The sequence below is a fragment of the Dipteris shenzhenensis genome, chromosome 7 (genome assembly GCF_047967505.1).
Source record: "Dipteris shenzhenensis isolate YYH24624 ecotype China chromosome 7, Dip_SZ_1.0, whole genome shotgun sequence".
Taxonomy (NCBI): domain Eukaryota; kingdom Viridiplantae; phylum Streptophyta; class Polypodiopsida; order Gleicheniales; family Dipteridaceae; genus Dipteris; species Dipteris shenzhenensis.
In genome coordinates, this window is record NC_141602.1 from 44,477,985 (window position 1) to 44,504,790 (window position 26,806).

Below are 26,806 nucleotides of genomic sequence, written 5' to 3' on the forward strand. Positions count from 1 at the left end.
GGGCGGGCGAGGGGAGGGGGAGATGGCGGAGGGGAGGGGGAGAGGAAGAAAATTGGCGAAGGAGGGGGGGGGCAGAGGGTGGCGATGAAGAAGAACCTTGGGATGGGGAGGGCGAGGAAGAGCGAGTGTAGAGAGGAGTTTTGAAAAGGAGGAGGAGGAAGAAGAAGAAGAAGAAGAGAGACCAGGTTATTGGACAGGCAACGTGAAATGCCATAGTTTGAAGAAGGGCGGGGCGAATTGCTGCTTCAAAGGTAACAACAACCACAACAGCTTCTCAGGCGCAGCTCCGCCGATCGATCGATCGATCGATCAACAGAAACCCCCGCTATCATACGCTCCCCATTTCGTCCGTCAATCCCTCTTTTTTTTTTTTTTTGCCCAGCCTTTGCTCTTCCCTGGCCGACTCGTATGTCGCCAACGTCCTCACAAAAAAGGGGGCAAAATAACACCCCCCTCAAAAAAACAACAATTTATACGACCACCGCCGCCCCCCTCCTCCTCCTCCGCCGCCCCTCCTCCTCCTCCTCCTCCTCCTCCTCCTCCGCCCTTTTTTAGGCCCCCTTTCAAACCTTTAACGACTTATTAACGCTTGAGGGCCATCCCCTTCCCACAAGAGAAAACTCACCACTTACATGGCTCTCTCTCTCACACCCCCTTTACAGTCCCACTCGAATGCCTTTGCACTTTCGTTTGAACTCCGCATCCATGCTCTCATTAGATATCTATTCAATCTAGGACGCTCTCGTCAAATCCACTTGTAAACTCTTGCATCATATCACAACATCTCTCTCAATCTCATTTTTTTTGACAAATCTGAACACTTATCATGAAATCTATATTATTTGAACACATTCAATATGTATTTATATACTTAGTTATTTAGTGCAATATTGTTCATGAAACCATACTCAAAACATACATAATTACTGATATGGATCATAATATACGCATTAATTTGCATTGCATAAATGAGCAAGTATGCTTAAATGGATAGGTACCCATCAATAAATACATATGTAAGTAAGCCTATGAAGTGCTTGAGTACAAATCAATAAGCATATACATAAGTGTGCCAAGTATCGATGGCTCCATAAGAACACACACAAAGTAACTATGTATGAATATGCATATGCATAAATGTGTCAAGAGTTTAAGTATGAACAAAAAGCATATACATAATGTTTTTAGTACTATCATATACAATCATACATGCATAGAACTACACACATGTATAATTTCGCATTGAGGGCAAAAAATGTCCTTGCAAAATAAGTAGATCATCATACATCTTTACTAGCCATCCCCCTATTGTTACCCATAGCAAGTCTCTTCGGAATATTCGGCCCTTGACTCGTATTGAATTGGATGCATCTATTGGCAAACTTTAATTTCCTAGTTTAGCTTAATCAACGAAGATTCGAATCTACTACATCAGCAAAGCTTTTTCCCATTTAGCCATTTCTTCATATTAATGGTTACCATATTAAATTAAAAGTTATTTCTGGATGTCCAAATGAACAACAAAGCATGCACTCTCAAAAAAGATCTCTCTATTTGACTTTCATTTAATCCCCCAAGAGGACAGCATTCCAACCGATAGGCTGATCATCTGCAATACTTTCCACACCCTTCTTGCATGGGGATAACTCAAGAAAAGATGAAAGACGTACTCAGCCATTTCCTACATCTCCCATCCCTTTGCTTATCCTTAGTTAGTCCACATTGCCTTGTGTAAAATAAGCCAAAGCAATGTGGATATTTTCTATTAGATTCCCTTGTGCTAAATCCTTGAAAACCTGACATTCCAAGCCTAATGATTATGGGAGTGTTTCCATCTTTGACTCAAAACGTGGACAATCTCAATAGGGTGAGCCTTGGGGTTGGGATGGGAAGTGGGAAAAAACGAAGAGCCGCCCACCCAACTGAATTCCTTTTCATCAAACACCGAAGTTCCACCTTTCCACTAGATATTTCCTTGCCACAACTCTAACCCTATTTAAAATTATCTCTCTGTCGTTATTTGTGAGATAGAATTCCTCCTTGTCTCAAGCCATATTTCCCATGTGAGCTCTTCCTCTACATCAAAGTTGTCCCTAGGTTTGGAGACCCACCTCAAAGAGCTTGCTGGCATTGGGGATATCATTATCAGCTAAGTGCGAATCTCTAGAAATCGCATAGTAGTCAATACTCATAAAGGCTCCTTTCCCTAACAAAGCAACTTGGGCTTTAATGGTCACAAACGTTGACAAGAATGATCTCCAAAGGTCACTTCCTTTGGTAGAGCACAATTCAAGATTATATAAAACTACCAGTAGGCAAGGGATAATTTTTCATTAATATCTCTAAGATGTCTAATTGAGAAAAAGTTTCTAAGCAAGAGTTGGGTCCAAGAAGAATTCGTGTTAATACCTACTTTAATAACCTGAGAGAGCTAGTTTGTAGGCTGCTTGTTGAATATCAACAACCCCTAGATACAATTATTGTTTGGAATACCCCCCTGTAAAAGCACTTGCACAGCATGGAAAACATATGTAAACTAGCCTGTGAGGGGTACCAACACGACAAGTAGAATATTCCAACAAGATAGATGAAGTGTTTAAGGGCATTCTTCCTTCCTAGCAAATTTTTTTGGTATTCTCTCCACCTTACAAGCTTGTCCTCAAACCTTTCTAGAAATCAGTCCCACATGTCTTTCATTGTAACTTCAAATTGGGATGCCTAGTAATCGAAAAGCTTTGCTCTTCAAACACCCTTTACTAGGAGCAAGAAGAGGTTGCCAATACCCTATAGTGGCATGGTGGATTAAATAGCCTGAAGCTAGGAAGAAGGTCTCTAGGCATGCTAGAGGACACTCAATGTCTCTTTGAGTATTTCTATGAGTTGATTTTGTGTCATTAGCAAATTGTTGGTGTATGAAGAATCCCCCTAAAGGTAACTCAATCCCTTTAAGTTCTCATTCGTCCACCTGTTGATGTATGAACTACCCAATGACATCTGCAGCTATAGCATACAACAACACAACAATAGGGCATCCCTGGACATTTCTCCATTCACATAAACCTTTACCTTGGCATTTTAAAGAATAAACTATGTAAGGGACACATAAAGAAGACCAAGTCCCATGTCTCCAAGGGATTGGACTAGGAAGCCCTAATCTAGCCTAACGTAGACTTTACCAAAATCCAATTTCAAGGACCAAATATTTTGGCGAGTGTCTTTAGCATGTTCATAGCCATCCCATAGGTTTACTATCACCTCTAGTAAATGTTAGCCCTCTATAAATCCCTTTGGTTGAAGGAGAATCCATTTGGCCTTTGTAAAAAAATTATAGCTACAATTCAGAGGTCTACAATTTAGAAGTTCCTTCTTTACTCACCCCTTAGGGATCAACTTAATTAATCTTCCATCGAATTGTGCTTACCTAAAGGAGAAGTAGAGGGGGCCCAATAAGATCCCAAAAGACTTTGAAAAATTCCATGTGTAATCCATCCTCCCCTAGTGTTTTCCCCTCAATCATAACAATAGTGGCTTGTTTAAATTTAGTCCGCCGTCTCATAGGTGTTCCTGAAAAAAAGGTTAATGTTTTCAATAAATGAGGACCTAGCCAATTGACACTTGATTCAAGCATATAGAATCTCTCTTGAGGGAATCAATAAAGAAGATAACAAGACAAATCATCTAAAGGTTCTCTTTAATAGTTGAGGCATACGTGCCATCACTCTTCTTAAGGAGAGGAATTTCTTCCTGATGATCCTAAAAGTTGCTTTGCTAGGTGTATCTATTTCATCTATCTGGTTACAAGGATGGGGATTATCCCATTATTTCTTGATATTTCAGTATTTAGTTGTGGGATCTAGCATTTTGTTGCACAGCTAATGTAGTGTGTGCTCGTTGTTCGTATGAGTGTGTAGCAGTGTGTGCACCACTTATGCGATGAGTGTGTAGTAGTATGTGCACCACTTACGCGACAAGTGACGGTATGTGTAGTAGTGTGTGCACCATCTGTATGCATGGTTGGATATATGGCTATAGCCATATGAGTGTGTAGCAATGTGTGCATGGTATGTGTAGTAGTGTGTGCACCATCCATATGATTTTATGCATGTGTAGCCGTGTGTGCACCATGCGATGGCATGTGTCACATTTGTGCACCATCCATCTATGATTTGTTGATTTTGCATTGCTTAAATACTGAAAGATCGACTAATATTGGTGATTGTTTCCAAGGTTTCTTATGTTTTAAAATATTTGCATTATTGATGGATGTTGTGAATTCAAGGGAAGAGTAACTAATCAAGCGATGGCTATTGGCAGCAAGCATTTTTTTGCGCATAAGGCACAACCAATGATATGGGGAATAAACAAGGCTTACTTCCAAAAGCCTAGTTTTTGAAATTGCAAATACTCATGTACATATTTTAATTTTTGGAACATTAGAGGCTTAGCCTGAGACACAGGATCCCCCTGCTTGGACATACGGCAATTACCCCTTTACTAACCATAATCCAAAGCATATTAACTAAAGTGGGGAAAGCAAACTCTATTTCTAGAAAAGGCAACCTATTTTGGAAAGGGTGTGTGTGGCTTATCTCCAATTTGTGCATGGAGGAGATGGACATGAGCTTGTAATAGTTGTTGCTTGAAATTCTCGAATCAATCAAATACATAGGAAGTGGAAGATGAGCACCACTCCTATGGGGGGAGATTGCACCCAGCGCCTTGTCTTGTTTTCCGTTTGTGAGCTTTGGAAGATCGTGCATATTCTTGTGTATAATTTTCGCTATATTTTTTTATGATTTGCAGGTTTTGTGAGCGATTCTTGTTGTAGTGGTATCAGATCAAAGGCTTCGTTGATCCGTAGCATGGGAACCATGTGGGCCTGCAAGGAAAGCCACACATAATAAAAGTGTGAAAGAAAGCGATGCAAGTTTGAGAGAAAAGATTCTGCCATACTTGTCATACTCAAGCGAAGGCGTAAGCAAAGCAGAAGAAGAAAAATGGAGCGGCAAAAAAAAAACGGGAGGGGGGGGGATTCACAGTTCATAGGAAAGAAGCACCGCACAACAACACGAAGAAAAATCAAAATATAGCACCGACCAGTCGAATCTCCACCAAAGTGTGGAAAGAAAGTACCGCACAACAACGCGGAGAATAGTCGAAACGCAACGCCAACCAGTCGAAGCTCCACCAAAGCGAAACGATTATGCCATACTTGTCACACTCAAGTGAAGGCGTAAGCAGAAGAAGAAGAGCGAAGCAACAAAAGAAAACCCGGGGGGGATTTCGTAGTTCCTAGGAAAGAAAGTACTGCACAGTAGCTCCACCAAAGTGTGGAAAGAAAGTATTGCACATTAGCGCAGAGATTAGGTGGAATGCAGCACCAACTAGCCGAAGCTCCACCAAAGCGTGCAACAAAGGCGGTGACCATGGCATACCTGGCACCAAAGGCATTGTTGGCTGTATGAGGGAGACTTCTGAGATTGCTCTCAAAACTTCCCAGGAGGTCACCCATCCCAATATTGTTCTAGCCCAAGCACACTTAACAATTGTGACTATCCACTAGGTCAAGTCACTTTGTTGTTCTATACTCCATAGTTTTTGGGCATAAAGATATCTTTCAAGGGGAAAAAAACTACAATCAAGGGAGCAACCCAAAGGATTTTGGAAGCAGACAAGCAGGTGTTTGCAAGCGCAAGACACAAACTACAAGTGCTATTGGACACGAGCTTTGCTTTGTACTTTGCAATGTGAATGCACTCGTTGGAATCATGTGAGTCTGAGAGGCCACCAAAATACTATACTCAACAAATAGCCACTTTCAAAGCTTGGGAACTGAATTGAGATAAGTCTTGTGTTTGTATATATTTCCTTTCATAGTGATTTTTCTTGCTTACACCATGCATGATTCTAACTATGTCAGGAAAGCATATTCTATCAAAAATAGGTCATCATGAAGACCTACATCATGTCGAGGATGTGCGAAACGATCACTACGAGCCAGAGAGGTCCAACACCGAAGAAACTCATTGAGAAGGAGTGGCAAGCACTCTATCAACATGCGAAGCGACTTCGCCAAGACATTGAAGACGCACTATGACAAGTGACGTCAACTTGGAAGCCACCTATATCTCCTGCGGACGAGGAGCCTATGATTACATCAGACTCATTGGAGACATGGAAACATGCGCAGGACCTTGAGCAAGAACTTGAGTACATGCGCAATGTGTACAACACACATAAAGACAACGAAAGGCATACAACTTGATTACTAAAGGAGGTTACTGAAGTTACAAAAAAGTATAGGAAAGATGAAGATGATGGTGAAAGCAACAACTAGGAATTGTCGGATGCCTCCAATAATGACAGTGGAAGTTATAGAACAAGACATCAAAGAAAGAAGAAGCATCATGTGAAGGCTTCATTGCGGGTGACACCACGACACCACCCCTTTGCACGAGTCTAGTGATGATCGAGACAATGTGGGGAAGGCCATCCTAAAAGCACTCAAGCTTCAGGATAAAAAAAAGTCGGGTAATATAAATCGCAAGACTTTTACTTTTCCAAATTTTGATGGTAAAAGAGATGGACAGGCTCTACTTGCTTGGATTAGTTCCTTCAACCAATATCTTTTGGGCGAGCAATACCAAGAGATGGAGAAGGTGAAACTTGTTGTGAGTCACATGATGGGTAGTGCACAATTATGGTGGAGTGTACTTGTAGAAAGCACGCATGTTCCAAATACATGGGAAGCATTCAAAGACAAAATTAAGAAGTGCTTCCTACCTCACAGTTCGAAGAGGATACTCGTAGGCAATGGTGAAGAATGAGGCAGTTGGACAATGAAAGCATGGATGCATACACTGAGAAAATTCTTTTAGTCCTACTTCAATTACATACCATTGAGTACCATGAAAGGAGCAATGCCGTACCTTTATTGAGGGTTTGCGCATTAGAATAAGAAAGAAAATAGGTAGGAAGCTTTTCTTCTCGTACTCCTCGAGCAAAGAAATCTACTCCATTTTTCAAGAAGGAGGGTCCAACTGGTAAAGTTGAGGGTAAGTCTAATTGCAAGTCTGCTAAATCAAATATAAATCGAAGAACGGGTATACTTGTCAAGGGTTATAGTTGCAAGGAGAAGGGACACTATTCTTTTGAATGTCCAAAGAGCCCACTTCTTGCACACAAGCCAGGTATTTAGGGAAAGAATGCTACCAACAACAGTGGAGGCAATGGAGGATGAACCAATGGCCATACTACTGGTATGGCCAGCACAACTCTGCACGAGTCAACTACATCAATGACATTGCCAACGGATCCCAGGATGAATCTTTCAAGCAAGAAGGCAGAGATGAGGAGGAAACCAAGGACATCGACTACATTCCTCCATGTAAGTGCTTTTCAGTAAAAGTGCATCTCTTTTTCGTACTCTTTGTTACACATGACTGCATCATTACGCGAAAAAAGAATGTAATGTTTTGTTTGATGATGGAAGCACCCATGATTTCATTTCATGTCATTTAGTTGAGGAACTAGGTCTTCCATCCATCAAAACAAAATACAAAGTCAATTCAGTTTTTCAAGGATCACGTTACAATTGTTTGCAAATGGTGAAGGATCTTGAGGTGATTATATGGGCCATTATTCGAGAGGCGTGACTTCGTAGTCGCTCCTTTATGAGAGCAAGATCTTATTCTTGGAATGCCTAGGTGCGTCGATCACAATGCCAAACCTGATTATCTTGAGTGCACTATTACTGTGACTCAGGACACTGAGTCCATGATTTTGGAATGCGGCAAGAGCCTTCCCTCTTGGCCTTTATTGTCGCATACCCAAGCTAAAAGAGCTATGTGCAAACATGACAAAACATATCTTGTTATGGTCAATAAGGTCGAGGCTAGTCCTGCGACTGTAAAACCTAAGCAAGGGCCTCTTGATCCTTTCTAGCTATCTGTGCTAATTGTTTTATGGAAGACTTACCCCCTGGCCTTCCTCAGTCTAGACCTGAGGACCGTAAGATTGATCTTACCCCAGGTAGTGCTCCGCCATGGAAAGCACCATATAGACATAATCCTATTGAGCAACAAGAGATTCAATCCCAAATAGAAGAGCTTTCGGCTCGAGGCTTGATTTGACATAGCAGTTTACATTTTGGGCATTCTTCTTGTCAATAATAAAAAAGGGACTTTCGAATGTGCATTGATTACCATGCCTTAAATAAAATAACAGTGAAGAATCGATACCCCATTTTGAGAGTCAAGGACCTTCTTGACAAGTGGAAAGGAGCCACAATATTTAGCAAAATTGATCTCAAGTCAGGATATCATCAAGTGAGAGTGACTGAGCCTAATATTTTCAAGACTGCTTCTAGGACCCAAACTGGTCACTACAAATTCCTTATTATGCCTTTTGGTCTGACTAATGCACCTGCCACATTTAGTCAGATGATGAATCGTGTTTTCCTACCTTATCAAGACATTGTGGTAGTTTTCTTCGATGATATCATGGTTTATAGTAGCAAGAGTCGAGAGAAACATGAGAAACACTTGGATCTTGTTTTCTCCCTCTTACACGAGAACCAACTCTATGCCAACCCAAAGAAAAGTCTATTTTTCCAATTTGAAATTCAATATCTTGGTCACATTGTTTCAGCTGAAGGTATTCGAGTAGATCCCAAGAAAGTAGAGGCAATAGTGAACTGGCCATAGGCTAAATATATCCATGAGTTACAATCTTTTCTAGGTATGTGTAGTTTTTACCGAAGATTCGTTAAGAATTTTGCACACAAGGCACATCCATTGACTAAACTTCTACATAAGACTCGTGCTTTCTCTTGGGAATAAAAACACACTTTAGCATTCCAACGACTTAAAGAGGCAATGTTCCAAACCCCAATTTTGACAATGCCACACTTCACAAGACCTTTCTTTGTTTGTCATGGTCATTGATGCTAGTAGGCAGGGTTTTGGGGCTGTGCTTATGCAAGCTAACCATCCGATTGCCTTTGAGTCACGTGAGTTGAAACCAATGGAGCTAAACTATTCCACATATGATAAGAATTAGCCATTGTAGTCCATGCCCTTAAACTTTCTTTATTGACCGTTTTAAACCAATGATCCAATACCAACCAGGCAAAGACAATGTAGTTGATGATGCATTGAGCCAACGACCTAGCTTATATAATATCTCAGTCATCAAGTGAGACCCATTTGAGCCTATGAAGGATGCATATGCTAATGATTGAGACTTGTCAGAATTTTGGCATAAAATTAAGCAAGCCATTGGTACCCCTATGGCCTCATATTCCATCCATGATGACTACCTTTTCTATGAAAAGTGCTTATGCATCACTACATCGTTTCATTGTTTGGTACTAGAAAAGGTGTATCAACCACCCTACATGGGGCATAGAGGTATCGCTGCAACGTATCAAATTGTAGTTGAAGATTTTTTTTGGCCTAAGCTTAAAGTCGATGTTGCATCGTTTGTTGCACAATGCCTTATTTGCTAGAAAGTCAAGAGCTACAAGGGCAAATATCAAGGTTTTCTTGTACCTTTACCAATTCTTGCTAGACCATGGGAACAAATCTCTATGGATTTCATTGCTGGATTTCCTACAACTAGCTGAGGTTTCGATATGATTTGGACTATCATAAATAGATTTAGCACAAACAAGCTTATTTTATTCCGTGTAAAAAGGCTTTGACAACAGTTCAAGCTGCTCATTTGTTCATCAAGCATATCTTTGTTCACCATAGCCTACCAAAAGTAATCGTGTGATTGAGATAGTAAATTCTGTAGTAACTTCTAGACAACACTTTTTGATAATCTTGGTACGAAGTTAGACTTCTCCACTACTTTTCATATGGAGTCCAATGGTCAAACTGAAGTCACACAAAATACTATTTGTGATATGTTGCGTGCTTATGTATTGGGTTAGCTAGACAAATGGGACAAATATGTACACATTTTATAGTTTGCCTACAACAATACTGTGCACTTTGCTACAAGTAAATCACCATTTCAAGCTATCTGTGGCAAGACTATTCCTACTCCATTGACCCGTCTTAAGCATCAAGTAGAGGTTGTTGACCGATTCAGTGCTCTACAATTTTGACTACTATTTGGAAGAATATAGAGCACGCTCAAGCTATATATACTAAACAAGCAAACAAGGGGAGAAAAAGAGATATTTGAAAAAGGCGACCTAGTGATGTTATGAATTGAAAAGTGTCTAGTTAAGAGTATTGAGACACATTTTGTTGTAAAGTTGGCCCCTAAATCCTATGGTCCCTTTAAAATTTTAGAGCGTATCAATGAAAATGCCTATCGATTAGAATTATCGCCACATTGGAAAATTCATAATTTGTATGTGCATCTCTTGAAACCTTTTTGTGGAAACCCACCGATTCAACTTATTATAGAGGAGGCACTTTTGCTTGAAGGAGAGACCCAACTATTAGAGCCATATCATATCATTGATACACAAATCACTGAGAGACAAGATGTAGAAATTCATATCCCATTTATCTTGTTACATTCAAGAACTACCTATAGGATGCCAAGTGGATGCCCGCAATATATTTTTACTAGTACCCTGATTTGTTGACTACTTCTCTGTCATGCAATGGAGGACAATTGCAATATCAAGCAAGAGTGATGTTACAAGAATTATGATTATCCTTGTATTTTCCAATCTTTCAGTATTTAGTTGTGGGATCTAGCATTTCGTCACACAGCTGATGCAGTGTGCGCTCACTGTTTGTATGAGTGTGTAGTAGTATGTGCACCACTTAAGTGTAGCTGTGTGTGCACCACTTACATGATGAGCAATAGTATGTGTAGCAGTGTGTGTACCATCCATACGCATGGCTAGATATATGGCTATGGCCATATGAGTGTGTAGTGGTGTGTGCACCACTTGCGCGATGACGGTATGTGCACCATCCATATGATTTTATGCATGTGTAGCAATGTGTGCACCATGCGATGGTATGTGTCGCATGTGTGCATCATCCATCTATGATTTGTTGATTTTACATCGCTTAAATGCTGAAAGATTGAATAACATTGGTGATCGTTTCCAAGGTTTCTTATGCTTGAAAACATTTACATTATTGATGGATGTTGTGAATTCAGGGGAAGAGTAACTAATCAGGCGATGGCTGTTGGCAGCAAGCATTTTTGTGTGCATAAGGCAATGATGCAGGGAATAAGCAAGGCTTACTTCCGAAAGCCTAGCTTTTAAAATTACAAATACTTATGTACATATTTTACTTTTTGGAACATTAGAGGGTTAGCCTAAGCATATTAACTAAAGTGGGAAAAGCAAACTCTATTTCTAGAAAAGGCAATCTATTTTGGAAAGGATGTGTGTTGCTTATCTCCAATTTATGCATGGAGGAGATGGACGTGAGCTTGTAACAGTTGTTGCTTGAAATTCTAGAATCAATCAAATACAGAGGGAGTGGAATACGAGCATCACTCCTATGGGGGGAGATTGCACCCAATGTGCTTGTCTTCTTTTCCATTTGTGAGCTTTGAAAGATCGTGCATATTCTTGTGCATAGTTTTCGTTGTGTTTTTCAATGATTTGCAGGTTCCACAAGCGATTCTCATTGTATATCTACCACTCCCTATAATAGATCTTTGCTTGATTCAATTGGACTTACTCCTACACTCTCATTTCCTTTTTGGCACAAAGTAATGAGTCTTGACCTCTAGTAAGCGCTTAGCCTTGCACTCTCATTTTGTTTTTGGCATTAGGTATTGAGTCTTGACCTAGCCATCGCTTAGCTTGGCATTCTCTATGAGCTCTCTAATTTTGGATTGGAGCTTCTATCCTCTTTGCCTTGATCTTTGCCGCTTTTATTTTGGCCCTTTTGTGCACCCCCTATGTATCTCTAATTGCTTGATTCTAGGAAATAGTAGCAAGTCTAGTAATACTAAGGCTATCTCCAAAAATTTGAGATTTGATCTTGAACCAACAAATTTGGGGATTGCTTTAAACCAAGAGGGTGTCACACCTTGGTAAGATGGGCTCATGATTACATAGAGCTAAAGAGGATATGTTCTGAGTGTTATTTTTGATTGACTTAAGGGCGAGGTTTATGTCAAATAAAACTGTCCAACCTAGCTTCCTTCCTTTTATCTCCAACTTATTTTTTAATCATGTAAATGTCCCAAAATTGCCAATATCAACTAGAAAGTGTACTTCTTTTGAATTTATTCCACTCTAGAAGATCACTCCCTCTGATCATTGACCCTTTAGTGTCCCATCTATTTAGGGCTTTTTCTACCCTCTTTTGATTGTATGTTGTATTATATAGGTCCTAAGGTGTGCCACCCGAGGTGCAAGATGCCTCAAAAGGAGGGCTTATGCCTTGATAAAAGGAAGGGTTTATCACTTTCTTTACAAAGGATAGAGCACCACAAGCTCTAATACCATGTTTGAAGATTGGGGGAGAGAGACATGATAGTTCTCTTTAGAATAGTGTAATTTACACTATCCTTAAGACACCCAAAAATGGATGTTTCTCTTTTGTGCTTGCTTGTTGGATTAGTTGCATGGATGGTTCCATTAACATTCCAAATCTCAATTTAACTTACATAGATTTATGAATCTTACAAGTGACTTTGGTGATTGAAAGTCATTTAGCTAATGTTCCTGTTAACTAAAACTCCAAACTACATATCATATATTGTGGGTATAGCTAGTAAGAGTTGTCTATGAAAAGGAAATTCGAGCAAAGAGCATGGACCCTCGTATTGTTGAGTGTATATCCAAATTCCATTGTTTGTAAGAAGCTAGTATTGCTTCTTTTTGGATCCTCCTCTGTAGTCAGAAGCATGTTTAGGATGGTAATAGCATGGGCTTGTAATTATCACCCTAAAATTTGCTCTAAACTAGTTGGCTTGGAATGCAAATAGAGTGGGATAACCCAGCTGATTCTCATAACTAAATTAAGGCCTTGTCATAAGAAGCAAACATGTGGAACTAGAGGTGGTTGTGTGAAATTCTTATTGGGCATATGCTAGAAAGGGTTGAGCATGACATCCTCTATTAGGTGGAACTTAAATGCTCTTGGTTTATGGGTAGGCTTTTTGGCTCACAATTTCAGAGTAGGTTTCATAGGGTAGATGTGTATGCTATTTTTTTATAAGACGATGTAGCCAACATAGTATGACCACAAAGTGATAACAATCAATCTTTGCTGGATTGAGAAGATGAAATGGGGCGTGTCAAGAAATTGCTTCAATCACTAAAGGAAGAGAAGTTCCCATCACTATTTCTTCACATGCTTGACATGTGACCTTAGCTACAACTGAAAGCCAACCTAGGAGGTGCCATAGGCAAGGGCTATACCACGGACATCTCACTCTGGTGGTCGGCTGGGTGGCATTAACATTGACATTGGCTTCTTGATAAATGAGTCATTTTTTGATCGAGAAGTGTGAATGGGTTTTGTGTTACACCTCCATTTTCAAACGGTTCTTAGGTGTGCATGGTGATATTCTCATGCTAAAACTAAAATATACCCCGCTAATGGATCTCACCTAATTAATCCATTAATTTGCTCATCTATACTTTCCATATACCTACTCTAAAGGTTCTTAATCTCAACAAATTATTCCATACATATAACTTAACCTATGGAGAAAGGAATTTGAAAAGGGCTTTATTTTTCACCTCCAAAACTTCATGCAATGGGGGGACTTGAACTCAAGGCATCCCACTACCCACTCCCAAGGTCTTACCACACTAGGCTAAATGAAGATGTTTGTGAGATATGATAAGAGGAGACGTGCCCCTCCTCTCATAAATAGAGGGACATCCTCATTAATCACTCTTCTCTTTACCCCTCTCCTTGCCTTTCCATCCCTCCCCTCCCCTTTTTGCCACTTATTAAACATATAGTTGAATTCTTTACGGTAGGCATCCTACACCCAAGATTTCTTTTCATGAGCTCTCCTTGAACCATGTGTACAACCTTGATCTTGGATAGATTCGAAGGGGTAGAAGCTTTCCTAAAAAAAGCCCCTTCCAAATTAGGAATACATCACGCTTGTCACCTTTCACTCTCACTCTCTTGCTTTAGCTCCCTTATGGATTACAAGTTCAACTTTTTAGATTGAGTTTAGCCCTAATCATTCAATTGTTTCTTTGCTCTTTTGTTCATTGGTATGCTTCTTCTTGGTCATAGAAGAAGGCCTCAGGAAGCCAAAAACCTTTTTCCTTGAATGTTGAGACTTTGAGCAAGAATAAACCATTTTTCCAATAGTCTTTGACGTGCTTAGCAAAACCACTCCTCTTTTGATTTCCAAACAGATCCCCAAGGCTTTTTAGACACCAAAAGATTCTTTTTTGGGGAAGAGAGGAATCATGGGGAGAGAACATCGACATTTTAAGATAGTCTATAACCACTCAGGATGCCTCTTGCTTTCATAATCAAAACAATAGCCTACAAAGGATAGCAAATATCGGGCACTACCAATCATGAAATCCCTTCCAGTTGTGGTTTTGAGTGAACGTGACAATGAGCAAGGAGGCGGAAGACCAAGGTAGAGGGGGAGCAGAACTGCATTGTTGTGAGGAAGGGTGGGAAACGAGAGTGGCAATGAAGGAAGGAGACTAAACAGGCTATTTTTCTGCAGAATCTATGGTGGAGATGGAAAGGATTGATAGAGCAAAGCGCACCTATCCAATGGGGAACTCAGACATGGCAGCATTTTGAGGCACATAAGACAACAATCCATAGCTTTGATGCTATTCAAGTAGCTCCAACTACATTGTCAAGCATTGCTCACAAGGATTTTCAAACATGAAACTAGAATGTGTCCAAGGGTGCACATGAAGATCCAAGAAGGAAACCTTACCGTAGTGGTCATAGTGAAATCGAGAGTGGGGATACCAAAGAACATAGCAATGTACACAATGAGTGTGGGGAGCTGGAAGCTTTCAAAAGAAACTTTGCATCAGATTCATTGCCTTATAGGAAATGGCTCTTGCTTGTTTTCTTCCATGCAACAATTCGCTTCAATGTCTACCACTTGCCAATTCCGCACCAACTACTATCCCTCTACTAGTGGGCTTCCCTTTTCCTTGCTTCATGCAGTGTCCTTTTCCAACTAGAGAAGAGAGTTCAACCCCCACATCCTCAAAAGTCATGAAGCATACTTCAAAGTGCAGGTCCATGAGTTAATCCAATGATCTTGCTTGATTTTGCATGCCCATGGCTCTTTGTTTCCAGCTTGGACACTTTTGACTATTTTGATTGCAAAATTTCAGTTCATGCTTGCAAGAAAAACACATAAAATCATATTTGATACTTTATAAAAAGTTGTGCATGATTGCTTGTTGCTGGATAAAATCGTCACACTTTTTTATGTTTGAATTCACATCTATATATTCCAACATTTGCAGTAAGTGAAAGAAATCTATGTGGCTGGTATCTACAAGATATTCAATGCACTATCAGTATGAGAAAAAAGTATAATTTCATTGTATGGCAATCGACATCCAGATAATATGTCACTATCTTAGGCATCCATTATTTTTCACTCAAGACTTCTTCAATGAAGCATACACTAGCTTCACTATTTTAGTTTTGTCCTCAATTTATATTGCCGTGTTCTAAGAAATATAGGAATTACAAATCTAATGTCATCACTTATGCAGACACTAGAAATAAGTATGTTGTTCTCTAAAATATACCCTAGGACCTTGACTGTTGGGGTAAACGCAGTGAAATTTCTAGAACCCCAAAAAATCAATGGGATGGAGTTTTATTGGCCACTTCATTCATTTAGTGACCGCCGAGTCCTTCTTCTTCCACTAATTAATATATTGTTGAATTCCTTCTAATTGGAGGGAACCATTCCTGGAAATGGTTTTGTGGTAATATTCTCGAGCTAGAACTGAAAAATACACCCTTAATCTCAAGGGAGCGAGTGAAGTAGTGGCACTTGAAACAAGTGGGCGTGCACTCGACTAAGCTGGTTGTGTGCATTTTATTTCCTAGGAGGTGCATGTAAGTGTAGGCCAACCCCACTGAGTAAGGAGTAAGGAATTCTCTTGTAGTAGCCAGTCCTGGGAGAAAAACGGCAAAACTGGTGTAATCGGCTAGTAGGCCGAGAGCCGGTTTTGTTGGTTTTCGACCGGCAATGGCTACCGGAGAGGACTTTTGACCATCAATAGTGGGGGGGGGCGACATATGTGCCGTTGGATCGAATGACAATTGCATTGATTAGAAGGTGGAAAATAGCCGTCGCGCCATTAAGGTTGTACCTCATGCCACATTTAACCTACTTTTGTGCACTGCTAGATCAAAAGCTTGATCTAAGGGCCATAATACAATGCTGGTCGTGAGCCCTTGGATCAAGAAAGATCCGATGGTTCTTACTTGGTGGAGTGGAGAACGGTTAGATCTAACGGTGGATAATACATGAGTGTGTGCAGGTAATATTAAGCTAGTCAAACGTGACCAATTGGTGGAGTTATCTCGGTAATCGCCTTTCCCATTATGGAAGGTGCGGAGATCGATGTCTCAGATTGATGCTCCGTCGACCTGCACAGTGGATGGTCATGAGAATAAGGCTGTTTACACACCAAACGGTGCCCAAGGTTGGGTAGCCATTTGGACCAATAAAAAGCCACGATTTAAGGTTTAGGTGGGCACCTCTTTACACATACAGTGCCCAAGCTTAGACCTTTTAATCCAACGTGGAGTCCACGTCATGCCCTGAGAAAGGGGCCTTCCTGGGCAGCCAAGCTTGGCTGCCCACTGATGGTGGGCAGGGCTAGATTCAGCCACAATCACGATCATGATTTGGGTACCCTAGCTTTAGACTCATCCGAGCCCTCATTTTTACAAAAGAGGTTTGTACTTGGGCGGTGTGTAAAAGGGGGTGTCCATGTATAGGCACCCATTTTTCACGGTAGGCAGCCTTAAGGGATGTTTGGGTTTCTTGAGGCCTCCTTGAGCCATGTGTCATGAATATAGCCTATTGATCTAGATCTAGATAATCTAATGTGGCCAATGGAAAACTCTATGTTTGAAAGCTCGCACGCTTTTCTTGCTTGTCCAATGCTTTTCGTTTCTGAATAAGAAGATGTGCTCTCTTAGCCATGGTATTAGTATGGTGGGATGAGAATTAAGACATGGTGTGCGAATTCTATAGCATGACACGATGCGATGTGCCCTGCGACTCCTCTCTGCACCTAGCACCCCTTCACGCCACGAAGATACTGTAATCTCCTCCCTTGATTCATGTTCATCGTGTGCAATCGGCAATCATTTCGACGACGATTCTTGTCCAAACCGATCGCTTGGAGAAAGCTCTAGGGTGCAATTCTTGTTCTTGAGAAAGCAATTCTATCGCTTTTTTGGGGAGTTTTGTTTCACAAATGTTGCTAATTTGTTATTCCATTGCACAGTTCTTGTCTGATTGATGGTTGATTCGGTTGCTTTTGTCAGGATTAGGGAAGGGCTAGGAGGGGGATTTTTTCTTTTTATAACTAAAATTCTTGTGTGGTTGTGTAAAATTTCGTAAGTTTCCTTTCATAGCCTAGTATTAATGTGAAGTCATAGTGTCTCAAAATTAACTTCTCATTTGGGTAGGAGTTTTTGTTGTGAAATTGTTCATTCTTGCCATGGTTTCTATTGAGATTTCATGCATCGATCATTGAGAAAGCTCCAGGGAGCAATTCTTGTCGTTGAGAAAGCAATTCCATTGCTTTTTTGAGGACTTTGTCTCGTGAATCTGTTATTCCATTGCACAATTCTAGTTTGATTGATCATTGAGTAGCTCCTGCTGTAGCTTGAGGTTGTGATTCCAGTGCTTCTGTTGGGCTTTGTCGGTGAAATTGCTCATCCATTCCATGGTTTTTGCTGAGATTTCAGGAATCGCTCATCCACGGCTTCGTTTATGCAGCTCACGAATACCCCAAGATGCTCTCAAGGGTGGTATCGCCTAACAACAGCCCCTCTCTCATCCAATATGAATGCCTCAGTGTCTTTATGTATACCAGGGATCAATGTCTTTATGTATACCAGTGGAATTTCACTTATAGTCCTGCCAAACACACCGAACTCCTTGGCTGTGATCTTGGACCGTTCGATTGCATGCTGTAACTTTGGGACTTAATGGATCCATAATTCCTTGCTGTATGACGTTCCCAGATGCAACAAGATGGGGTCCTTCTATATTTATATCTATATCTATGTGTGGTTATATAAAATATATACATATCTATATCTATATATATATATATATATATATATATGTGTGTGTGTGTGTGTGTGTGTGTGTATATATATATATGTATGTATATATATATGTGTATATATATATGTGTGTGTATATATATATATATATATGTGTGTGTGTGTGTGTGTGTGTGTGTGTGTGTGTATGTATATATGTATGTATGTATATATATATATATATTTTTTTTTTTCCATTTCAAGTTCTGTGTTTTCTTTTGCTTTTGCATATGCTAAATTCTTCCTTTTCTATTTGTTTGCAGAGGTGTTGGCAAGAAGGGAACGCTTAAACACATACGCCATTTGGTAGAGCCTACTATTGTCAGCTTAGTTGATAGTCAGGTATTTTTAAAACACCGGCTTGCCATCCTTTCTTCATTGTTAATTTACAATCAAGATATTATAAATTACTCTCTTCATTCATTCCCCTTAGGTGGCCTCCCGCAACCTAGTTTAATGATCTCACAATGGGCGGCTGGAGTGTGGTGTGTAATGGGGGGTGCCCATTCAAGCGAGAGCATGAATGCTTTTGGGTGCCCAAACTTTGGGCACACCCTTTGGAGATGTGGAAACAGCCTAAGATTGACCAACTCAGAGATAAATCGGGGGGAAATGGAAGTTGATAGATAGGTAGAGTGGGTAAGCAAAATGAGTATTCTAGAACCCCGACAAATCAGCAGGATGGAGTTTTATTGGCCACTGCTTCAAAATGAATGAACGCCCTTTCTTCCTTTTGTGTAATTTCTGCTCTAAAACCCTAAACCCTTCTCTCGCCATCGCCATGAGCTCCCCTTTCTTACCCCCTCCTGCTCAGACGGAGGGCGAGGAACGTGACATCGGTGACCTCGGCCTCGTCAAGAAGCTCGTCAAAACTGGCACTGGATATTTCAAACCTGAACTTGGCGACGAGGTTTCCGGTATTTGTCCCTACCTTCTCTGTATTCATTCCTCGCTCTGGTTTCCGCGATTGTAAGTTGCACACTGTCTAGCCATTATCATATCTGTATTGCAATGTTCTCTGCCGCGCGCTTGCCAATGAATATACAGTAGTCGAACTTTATACCGGAGTTTTGCTCTCTTTCGTGCAGTGCATTACGTCGGGACCCTGCAGGACGGGAGAAAATTCGATTCCAGTCGAGATCGTGGGAAGCCTTTTGTCTTCAAGCTCGGGCAAGGTACGCACCAGCTTGTGGATTTGGTATCTCTCCTCGCAAGTCATCCAGACTGACGAAATTTGACAGTTTTAGCGTTAATCTAATTGCACCGTCTAAAGTAGCATTGGGTGCGCATTGTTGTTGGTCAAGCTGAGTCTATCGCCCTCCATGAGCATAGTCCTGTTTATGCAGGTGAGGTCATCCAAGGATGGGACCAGGGCATTGCTACAATGAAGAAAGAGGAACGTGCTATCTTCACAATTCCTCCTGAACTCGCGTATGGCAAAGCTGGCTTTCCGCCAACTATCCCTCCTGAAGCCACGTTAACATTTGATGTGGAGCTTCTATCTTGGGCAAGCGTGAAGGATATTTGTAGGGATGGTGGCATCTTAAAGCGCATTGTGAAGGAAGGAGAAGGTTGGGCGACTCCCAAGGATGCAGATGAAGTCATAGGTGGGTGTTTCCACTTGGGATTCCTATGATCTTGTTGCCCTGATGAGGGTGTTTTCACTGGGATTTCTACGATCTCGTTCTCCCATCGGGGTAACTAAATTGTCTATGTTCTTTACCACAGTGAAATACGAGGCGAAACTAGATGATGGGACCGTCGTGGCAAAGTCTGCTGAAACCGGTGTTGAATTTTACGTGAGGGACGGTAAGTATTTGATGCCGTGCCTAAGCATGCTGAAAGTTTTCCTTTTTCTCCCTTATAAGTAAGTATTATTATTGGGTGCAGGCCTCTTCTGCCCTGCAATTGGCAGAGCTGTGAAAACGATGAAGAAAGGAGAACTCGTCTCCTTAGCTGTGAAAGCCCAATGTACGCATCACTTGCTTCAGTGTAGATTTAGTAAAACATGAACCGTCATCGTACGCATCACCTTCGCGGTATCTTGAAATAATGTTTCTTTTCCTGGGCTGTAGAAGGAACTCATGCGCTTTCACTTTTTGTACTTTTTAGATGCTTTCGGTGAAAAGGGATCAAAGAAACACAATCAGCAGGCCGCAATTCCACCGTATGCAAATCTGTCGATAGATTTAGAATTGGTGTCCTGGAAAAGCGTTGATATTATAACGGACAATGAAAGTGTGGTCAAAAAGATTTTAAAGCCAGGAGAAGGATACGACAGGCCTTACGATGGAACGGTCGCTAGGAGTAAGTATGAATTGAGAATCTGATCTGCAGTTCAATGTTAAGTCGACATGAAATAGCTGCATTCTAATTTACGACTGTTCTGACTGTTCCAATGGCAGTAAGATATGTAGCTAAGCTGCTTGATGGGACCGTTTTTGAGCGGAAGGGGCATGACGGAGAAGCGCCGTTGGAATTTATTATCGATGAAGGTAAGTATTGACCCTCTCAGAAGGAATCTACTACAATCGAAGATTACACGTGCCACAAGCTTGTGTTCTTTTGTATTCTAAGTTGCATTACTTTATTAATTTCACCTTTTGCTGTGCCTGAATGCAAGATTAAAACATAATTTTAGTCTCATGTCATAAGTAACGTTGGACCTTTTAAATTATTGGTGCTTTTCCCTTTGGATTATTGACCTCACTTTAGCTATACCCCCTTCCCTCCCTAACTCCACACACCCACCCTTCCACAACACTGCTCCCCCCCCCCTCCTCTCTCTCTCTCTCTCTCTCTCTCTCTCTCTCTCTCTCTCTCAGCGTTATAGGAGGGTCTTGGAGTGTGTATATGCACCGCCAAGATTGGAAATGAGCACAACCACATAAAAAAGCTTCCTGTCAACCGCAACTTGTAACTTTTTGAACAAAACTGCCCTTTGTGCAATAGAACTTGTTTGGGACCTTCATAACCTTATTTCATATCTTATCATATCACATCATGCCAGGCTATGCCATGGCATGTCATATCCCCCCCCAACCTCCTATCTGTGAATGCTTTATATGAGATTTAGGTTTACCCTGGGTCATACGATTCCAACAATCCCAAAGAGACAGTTGTTGGGTACTGTTGAGATTATATTGCTTGCGCGTGCATGCGTGCGCGCACACCATGTGTGTGTGTTGGGCCCCGGTGCGTGCATGTGTTATTTTTATTTATCAGGTCTGTTTTTCAATAGTGCACATTTTATATCATCAGATGAAGTTACTTTGGATTTTCTGTGTTTGTAAATAGAGCAAGTCATTACGGGCTTGGATTTGGCCGTTGCCAAGATGAAGAAAGGAGAGAGAGCCTTGATCACTGTGTCTCCTGATTATGGTTTCGGGGCAGAGGAAAGGAGTAGGGACATGGCTGTTGTGCCTCCTCATTCCACTTTGGTTTATGAAGTGGAGCTCGTTTCATTTACAAAGGTTTCTGTAACTCAAATCTTTTCATGAATCACTATTGGTTAATTTAAAGACTGTTTTGAAAATTTCAGTCATAATTGGAATTGATTTTCTTTCAGGAGAAGGAGCCCTGGGAGATGGATGCTCCTGAAAAGCTTGAAGCTGCTGCCAAAAAGAAAGAAGAGGGTAACACCCTGTTTAAAGTTGGGAAATATTGGCGAGCTGCGAAGAAGTATGAGAGGGTATGCTTGCTAGCTGCCCTAACATATTAATGCAATCCTGTGGCGCTGTCATGGTAGAAGACAGCCTCCTCTGGGATTCCCGCACTCTGACCCATCTTTAAATTTGGATTCGAATTTTACCTCTGTTTTTCCTCTGTGGTATGAGACAGCCTTCTTTCAAGCTAATAAATGATTTTATTGCAGGCTGTAAAGTTTATCGAGAATGATAACTCTTTCTCTGATGAGCAAAAGGCAGAAGCAACACTTTTGAAAGTTCCATGCTATTTGAATAATGCAGCATGTAAACTGAAGTTGAAGAAGGACCACAAAGAAGTAGTGAAGCTATGCTCAAAGGCGAGTGTCAATTAACAACAGTATCAGAGATTTGAGATCTATCTATTTTCATATTCTTTTTAGTTCCATCTAGTTATTTGCCTCAGCTATGCCATGTAAATGAAGGTCAAACCTGTCTTCCCCTGTTCTGTTTATATGTGAGAATCTTGCTTTTGTGTTTATCCTGAAGCAATATTGCGAAATTCCACTGATGGATTACAATGACGTAGATATAGCTGTTGCAAAGCTAGTCTTTTTTGTCTGAGGCAAATGTGTTAACGCTTTTTATTTTCATGACACAAATCCTTCAGGTTTTAGAGTTGGAGTCAAAAAATGTGAAAGCCTTGTACAGACGAGCGCAGGCATATGTGCAATGTGGGGAATCAGAACTTGCAGAGAAGGATATAAAAAAAGCTCTGGAAATTGATCCCCAGAATAAGTATGTACTCTGACACTTTGGTACTCTTGACTGCCGGTGCCATAAGTTCAAAGACCCTTTCTGTTTATCACAGCTCATAAACAGTCGAAGACAGCTAGCTGAATTTCTTTGAGCTTTTGCAAGGTCAAGACTTGAGAAGAGAGGTCTGGTAATTAAGGGTTGCAGAGTTGTAAATGTTTGTGAGAATGAAATTGAAGTAAATGAATTTGGAGAGGATAAGGCGATGGAATTTGGTAGTCGTAGTCATGTACAAATGTCTGTACAGATTTGTGATTTTTTGATTCCAATGATTATGATGAGCCTGTCACATCTTTCTGGATTGTGCTCAAGGGATGTGAAATTGGAGTACAAAAAGCTGAAGCAGAAGGAAAGTGAATACAAGAGGAGGACAGAAAAAATTTATGAGAGCATGTTTACTGCGTTGAGCCAAGTAGATGTTTCGAAGGTATGTCTATATAGTGTTTTTTGTCTTTACCGGAAATATACTTCTTATGGAATTTGTGCTGATTTTCATATTTTCTCAAAAGATAGCTGGTGTGCTGAGTACATAATTGCAACTATGAGTATCTCATAGCTTGCTTATAACATGCCTCTGTAAAGTGTTCGTTGAGGGGATTTGCAGGTAATTGTAAGCTCACCGTTGTAGACATTTCTTCCAGTGCGAACCTTCAGAAATAGCTCACCGTTGTAGACATTTCTTCCAATGCGAACCTTCAGAAATGTTTTGCAGTTTATGTAAATTCACGACTGTAGATGTACTTTGTAAGATATTCTTTCTAACTAAGGTTGTGTAGTTTCACCATTGTCCATATTCTCTGTAGCTGTATCCAAAAAGGTGTGAAATCATAGTGAATAACTTTTTGAATCCACACATTTATTGAATTTACTGTGAGCATTTGTCACTTGTGTCCTGATTCTCTCTAACTGCTTATCGGGTATTATGTGTAGGCTGGTAAAGGAATGAGTGCCTGTTTGATAACGTGAAACAAAGTGTGTTGCGATAAGATTGAATCGAAAGTTTACAGAAGAAGCCTTTGTGTGGAAAAGCAACTTGTTTGGGATTCAGTCCGGCATCTTGCCTGATGCCTTTGCTCTTATTGCAGGAAATGTAAAATTTTAGCAGAGTCCTTATGGAGATGACACATTTTGGCAAGAAATATGTATGTTCGCAGCAATGAATTTACCTTTTGATATTGTTGGTTAGACATGCACTCAAAACTCTTTCAATTGGGTTTCGAAATAGAATGCTTCATGTGAGACTTATTCCTGCCAAGCTGGAACTTCTTTTGTGCTTATTCCGAAATGATTTGTATGGCTTACATTTTTGTGCACCACGTGTACAGGGTGGTATGGATCGTAGCTCGTAGCTTTCTTTGATATGCGGTGTGGATACAAAGGTGCTGAGGCTGCAGAAAGTGAAGTCGGTCAACTATAACAAAGATATCAGAATCCGTGAGAGGATCGTTGGAGTTGATACTGCCACAACCACGGGCCACAGGGTATCCAAGGGATAAATTGGGATATGGAGTTGTCGATCCATTGAGGGGTGTCTGAATGATGCTACATGAACTCTTGAAATAAATCTCACTATGTTCCTCCTCTGTATCAAGGTTGTTCATTAGGTGAATAATGCGAAACCATAGTAACTTTTAAGAACAATCGTTGTAAAACACATGATTTTGGACAGAAAAGCTTCATAGCTAAGAAGATCATGGATGCAGAGATAGCAAATGAAGTTGGTCAACCAGTGGTCCTAAAATGTGGCCCAAAAGAGCAGGATGCAAGGGAAGGAATTCATTGGATATGGAATGAAAGTGGAGAGGTAGGCATATATTTATAGCTTAAGTTATTGATGCATGGTACGTTATCTTAAACAGGAGATCAGAAAAGGAGTATAAGATATGATCTTTTAGAATTGCTGGAGGAACAGAATGTTCGGCTGGCTTTTCTCAATAAAGAATCTGATTCATATTTGCACGTCTCATTCCAATCGAGAGCTGAGTATCATTCTTATGGAAAGAGAGGATCTGATGTCCCTTAAAGCTCGTAAATTGGTAGAAAAATTTCAGTTGTATAAGGCATTGTATGCTCTTAAGGACATATATTATTGTTTGATGCAGGTAGTTGGCCTCAATCCAGAGAATTGGGGTTCTCACTTTTATCCTATGTGAGTAAACCGTTTTCTTTGATATTAGATTAAGGTTCATGTGTATTAGGGTAGCCAAAACTTATTAATGTACACGTCACATAAGAAGGGCATTTTAAAACAGGAAAGGTTCTATTTTTGTTTTCTTTCATGTTGTTTAAAATTTTGTATAAAGCTGTAAAGTAGCTAGCCTCTGCGGTGCACTGAGCTGGTTGTTTGTAATTTCATGAGGAGCAAGGTGAAGATTTTTGGCCTTTTAGTGTGGCTGCTGGTCAATTGTGTGATAAGTCCCTTTTTAAGCCATAAAGCCTATGGGAAGTATCGAAGTACTTAACTTTACGCTAGTTGGTCTCTAGACATAATGAGAACTCAGCTGATTTCGTGTAAATCTTTCCGGGTATGTTTACAAGATTGTGGCTGTTGGAGCAGAGCCTTCACTCGGTGAAGATTTTACCTTGTTAAGTTTGAGCTATAGATCACTAGAGCTGATCATTTGCAATTCTTATTATTATATTTACCTCCAAACCTCTTGAATAGTCACCTGAATAAATCCTCGTCCTTCGTATTCTGGGATGTTTTCATCCAGTTGACTCCAAGTGGAATGGTTGACTTCAACCTTGCATTTCCCATTGATCATCACTCTAATTGAATGCCTTTGTCATGCTCAATTGATGAGAAGTACCAGCATCTCTTCTTCTCTATTATGAGCCAACTTATCCTCCCTATCCCAATCACGAGCTAAGGTCTAATGCAAATGTACTTGAAGCTTGGTTCTTAACTACATAGTTGGTAGCCAAGCCGCCTTGCCATTATCCCACATACTTTGCCCAAACGATAACTTAAAGATAAGAGATAGAGTGTGTGTATCTTCTAAAGGAGGAATTTTTACTTTTGAGTTGGCAACATCATATTAGCCTCCACTCTATTTTGTATGTCATTACATCGATCTCTTGAAGATTCTCTTCTTTAAAGCTTGTCTACCCGATCGCACCTATAGGCTTTCTCAAGTGAGGGTCCTTCCCAGTGAACTAGAATTCACTTCCGGATGGCCAACCATTGTCAATTGTCTCTAGTACTGCCTTTAATAGTAACAGAATAATCAGCAATGAACTTCAAACTTGGTTCTTAACTACGTAGTTGGTAGTTAGCCCACTTTGCCATTATCCTATATGCTTGCCCAAATGGTAATAGCTTTATTATGCAATCTATAGCTCTAGAGAGATTCTTCATAGTAGTTATAGGACGCCTATAAAAGTTGCTCAACTCCACCACACACATTCTTTGAGGTTGCTATCCCATCTCAAACCCTTACATGCCCTCCAAATTTAAGTGCTTCCCTAGTTTCTTTCAAGCTTCTACAAGAACCCCTATCAAATTTGATCCCTTAAATTTTTTGAAAACAGTCATAAGCTTATAATGTTGGGATGCAGCTTTTCCATGTACCAATAGCTTTGCCGATGCTCTCCCAAGTATCCATTGGTTGTCTTGACCTACAACACACTACATTCAAACAACTTCGAATTCCATTTACCTAGTAGGGTAGCATGAGCTTGATCCTTTAGGTTTGGGATTCCTATGCCTCAACTTTCATTTAGCAATGCTTAAGTAGTCCATATGAGTCTTTTAAACTCCTCCTCAATCGTTCTCCAGTGAGATTTCTTGAAGGTCCATAGCTTGCTAGATAAACAATAGACTATGAAGGAAATTTTTGAATAACTAGAATTCTTTCATTCCATTCTAGTTGCTATCAACCTAAGGTATTAGTTTATTCTTAAGATTTGCCAAGAATTAATTAAATCTCATTGTAAATGAAATAGCATCCCCTAGCGGGACGCCAAATAGCATGCCAGCTCACCTTTACCAATCCACCTATGTTGGGTACTTGCAAGTACACACTAGTATTCCCCTATTCCCTTTTGAGAGATTGCTTATTGATCTTGAAGCATCACAAAAGA

General features: G+C 40.4%; 2 protein-coding genes across 2 annotated transcripts in view; one reads left to right on the top strand and one right to left on the bottom strand.

Annotated features, from left to right (window-relative positions):
* LOC147900399 (uncharacterized) overlaps positions 1–422 on the bottom strand; it is a 41,540-nt gene extending 41,118 nt beyond the window's left edge. Inside the window, exon 1 of the mRNA XM_087376866.1 lies at positions 183–422. Coding sequence (XP_087232992.1) covers positions 183–214 — 32 coding nt within the window. The 5' untranslated portion in view covers positions 215–422. The remainder of the gene's footprint in view (positions 1–182) is intronic.
* Positions 423–18,960: 18,538 nt separating this feature from the next.
* LOC147900400 (peptidyl-prolyl cis-trans isomerase FKBP62-like) lies at positions 18,961–24,887 on the top strand. Its single transcript, XM_087376704.1, has 14 exons — positions 18,961–19,180; positions 19,352–19,438; positions 19,610–19,870; positions 19,992–20,072; positions 20,154–20,234; positions 20,376–20,570; positions 20,669–20,758; positions 21,561–21,736; positions 21,832–21,954; positions 22,138–22,287; positions 22,578–22,705; positions 23,036–23,150; positions 23,809–23,865; positions 24,049–24,887. The coding sequence occupies exons 1-13, from the start codon at positions 18,973–18,975 to the stop codon at positions 23,815–23,817; spliced, it is 1,704 nt and encodes a 567-aa protein (XP_087232830.1). The 5' UTR covers positions 18,961–18,972; the 3' UTR covers positions 23,818–23,865; positions 24,049–24,887.
* Positions 24,888–26,806: the final 1,919 nt, after the last annotated feature.

Bases quoted from the DNA above. Each gene is read 5' to 3' on its own strand.
- LOC147900400 (XM_087376704.1), top strand. From the start codon at position 18,973: ATGAATGAACGCCCTTTCTTCCTTTTGTGTAATTTCTGCTCTAAAACC. The intron at 20,073-20,153 runs GTAAGTATTTGA...TATTGGGTGCAG, and splicing joins TGAATTTTACGTGAGGGACG to GCCTCTTCTGCCCTGCAATT. The intron at 20,571-20,668 runs GTAAGTATGAAT...TTCCAATGGCAG, and splicing joins CGATGGAACGGTCGCTAGGA to TAAGATATGTAGCTAAGCTG.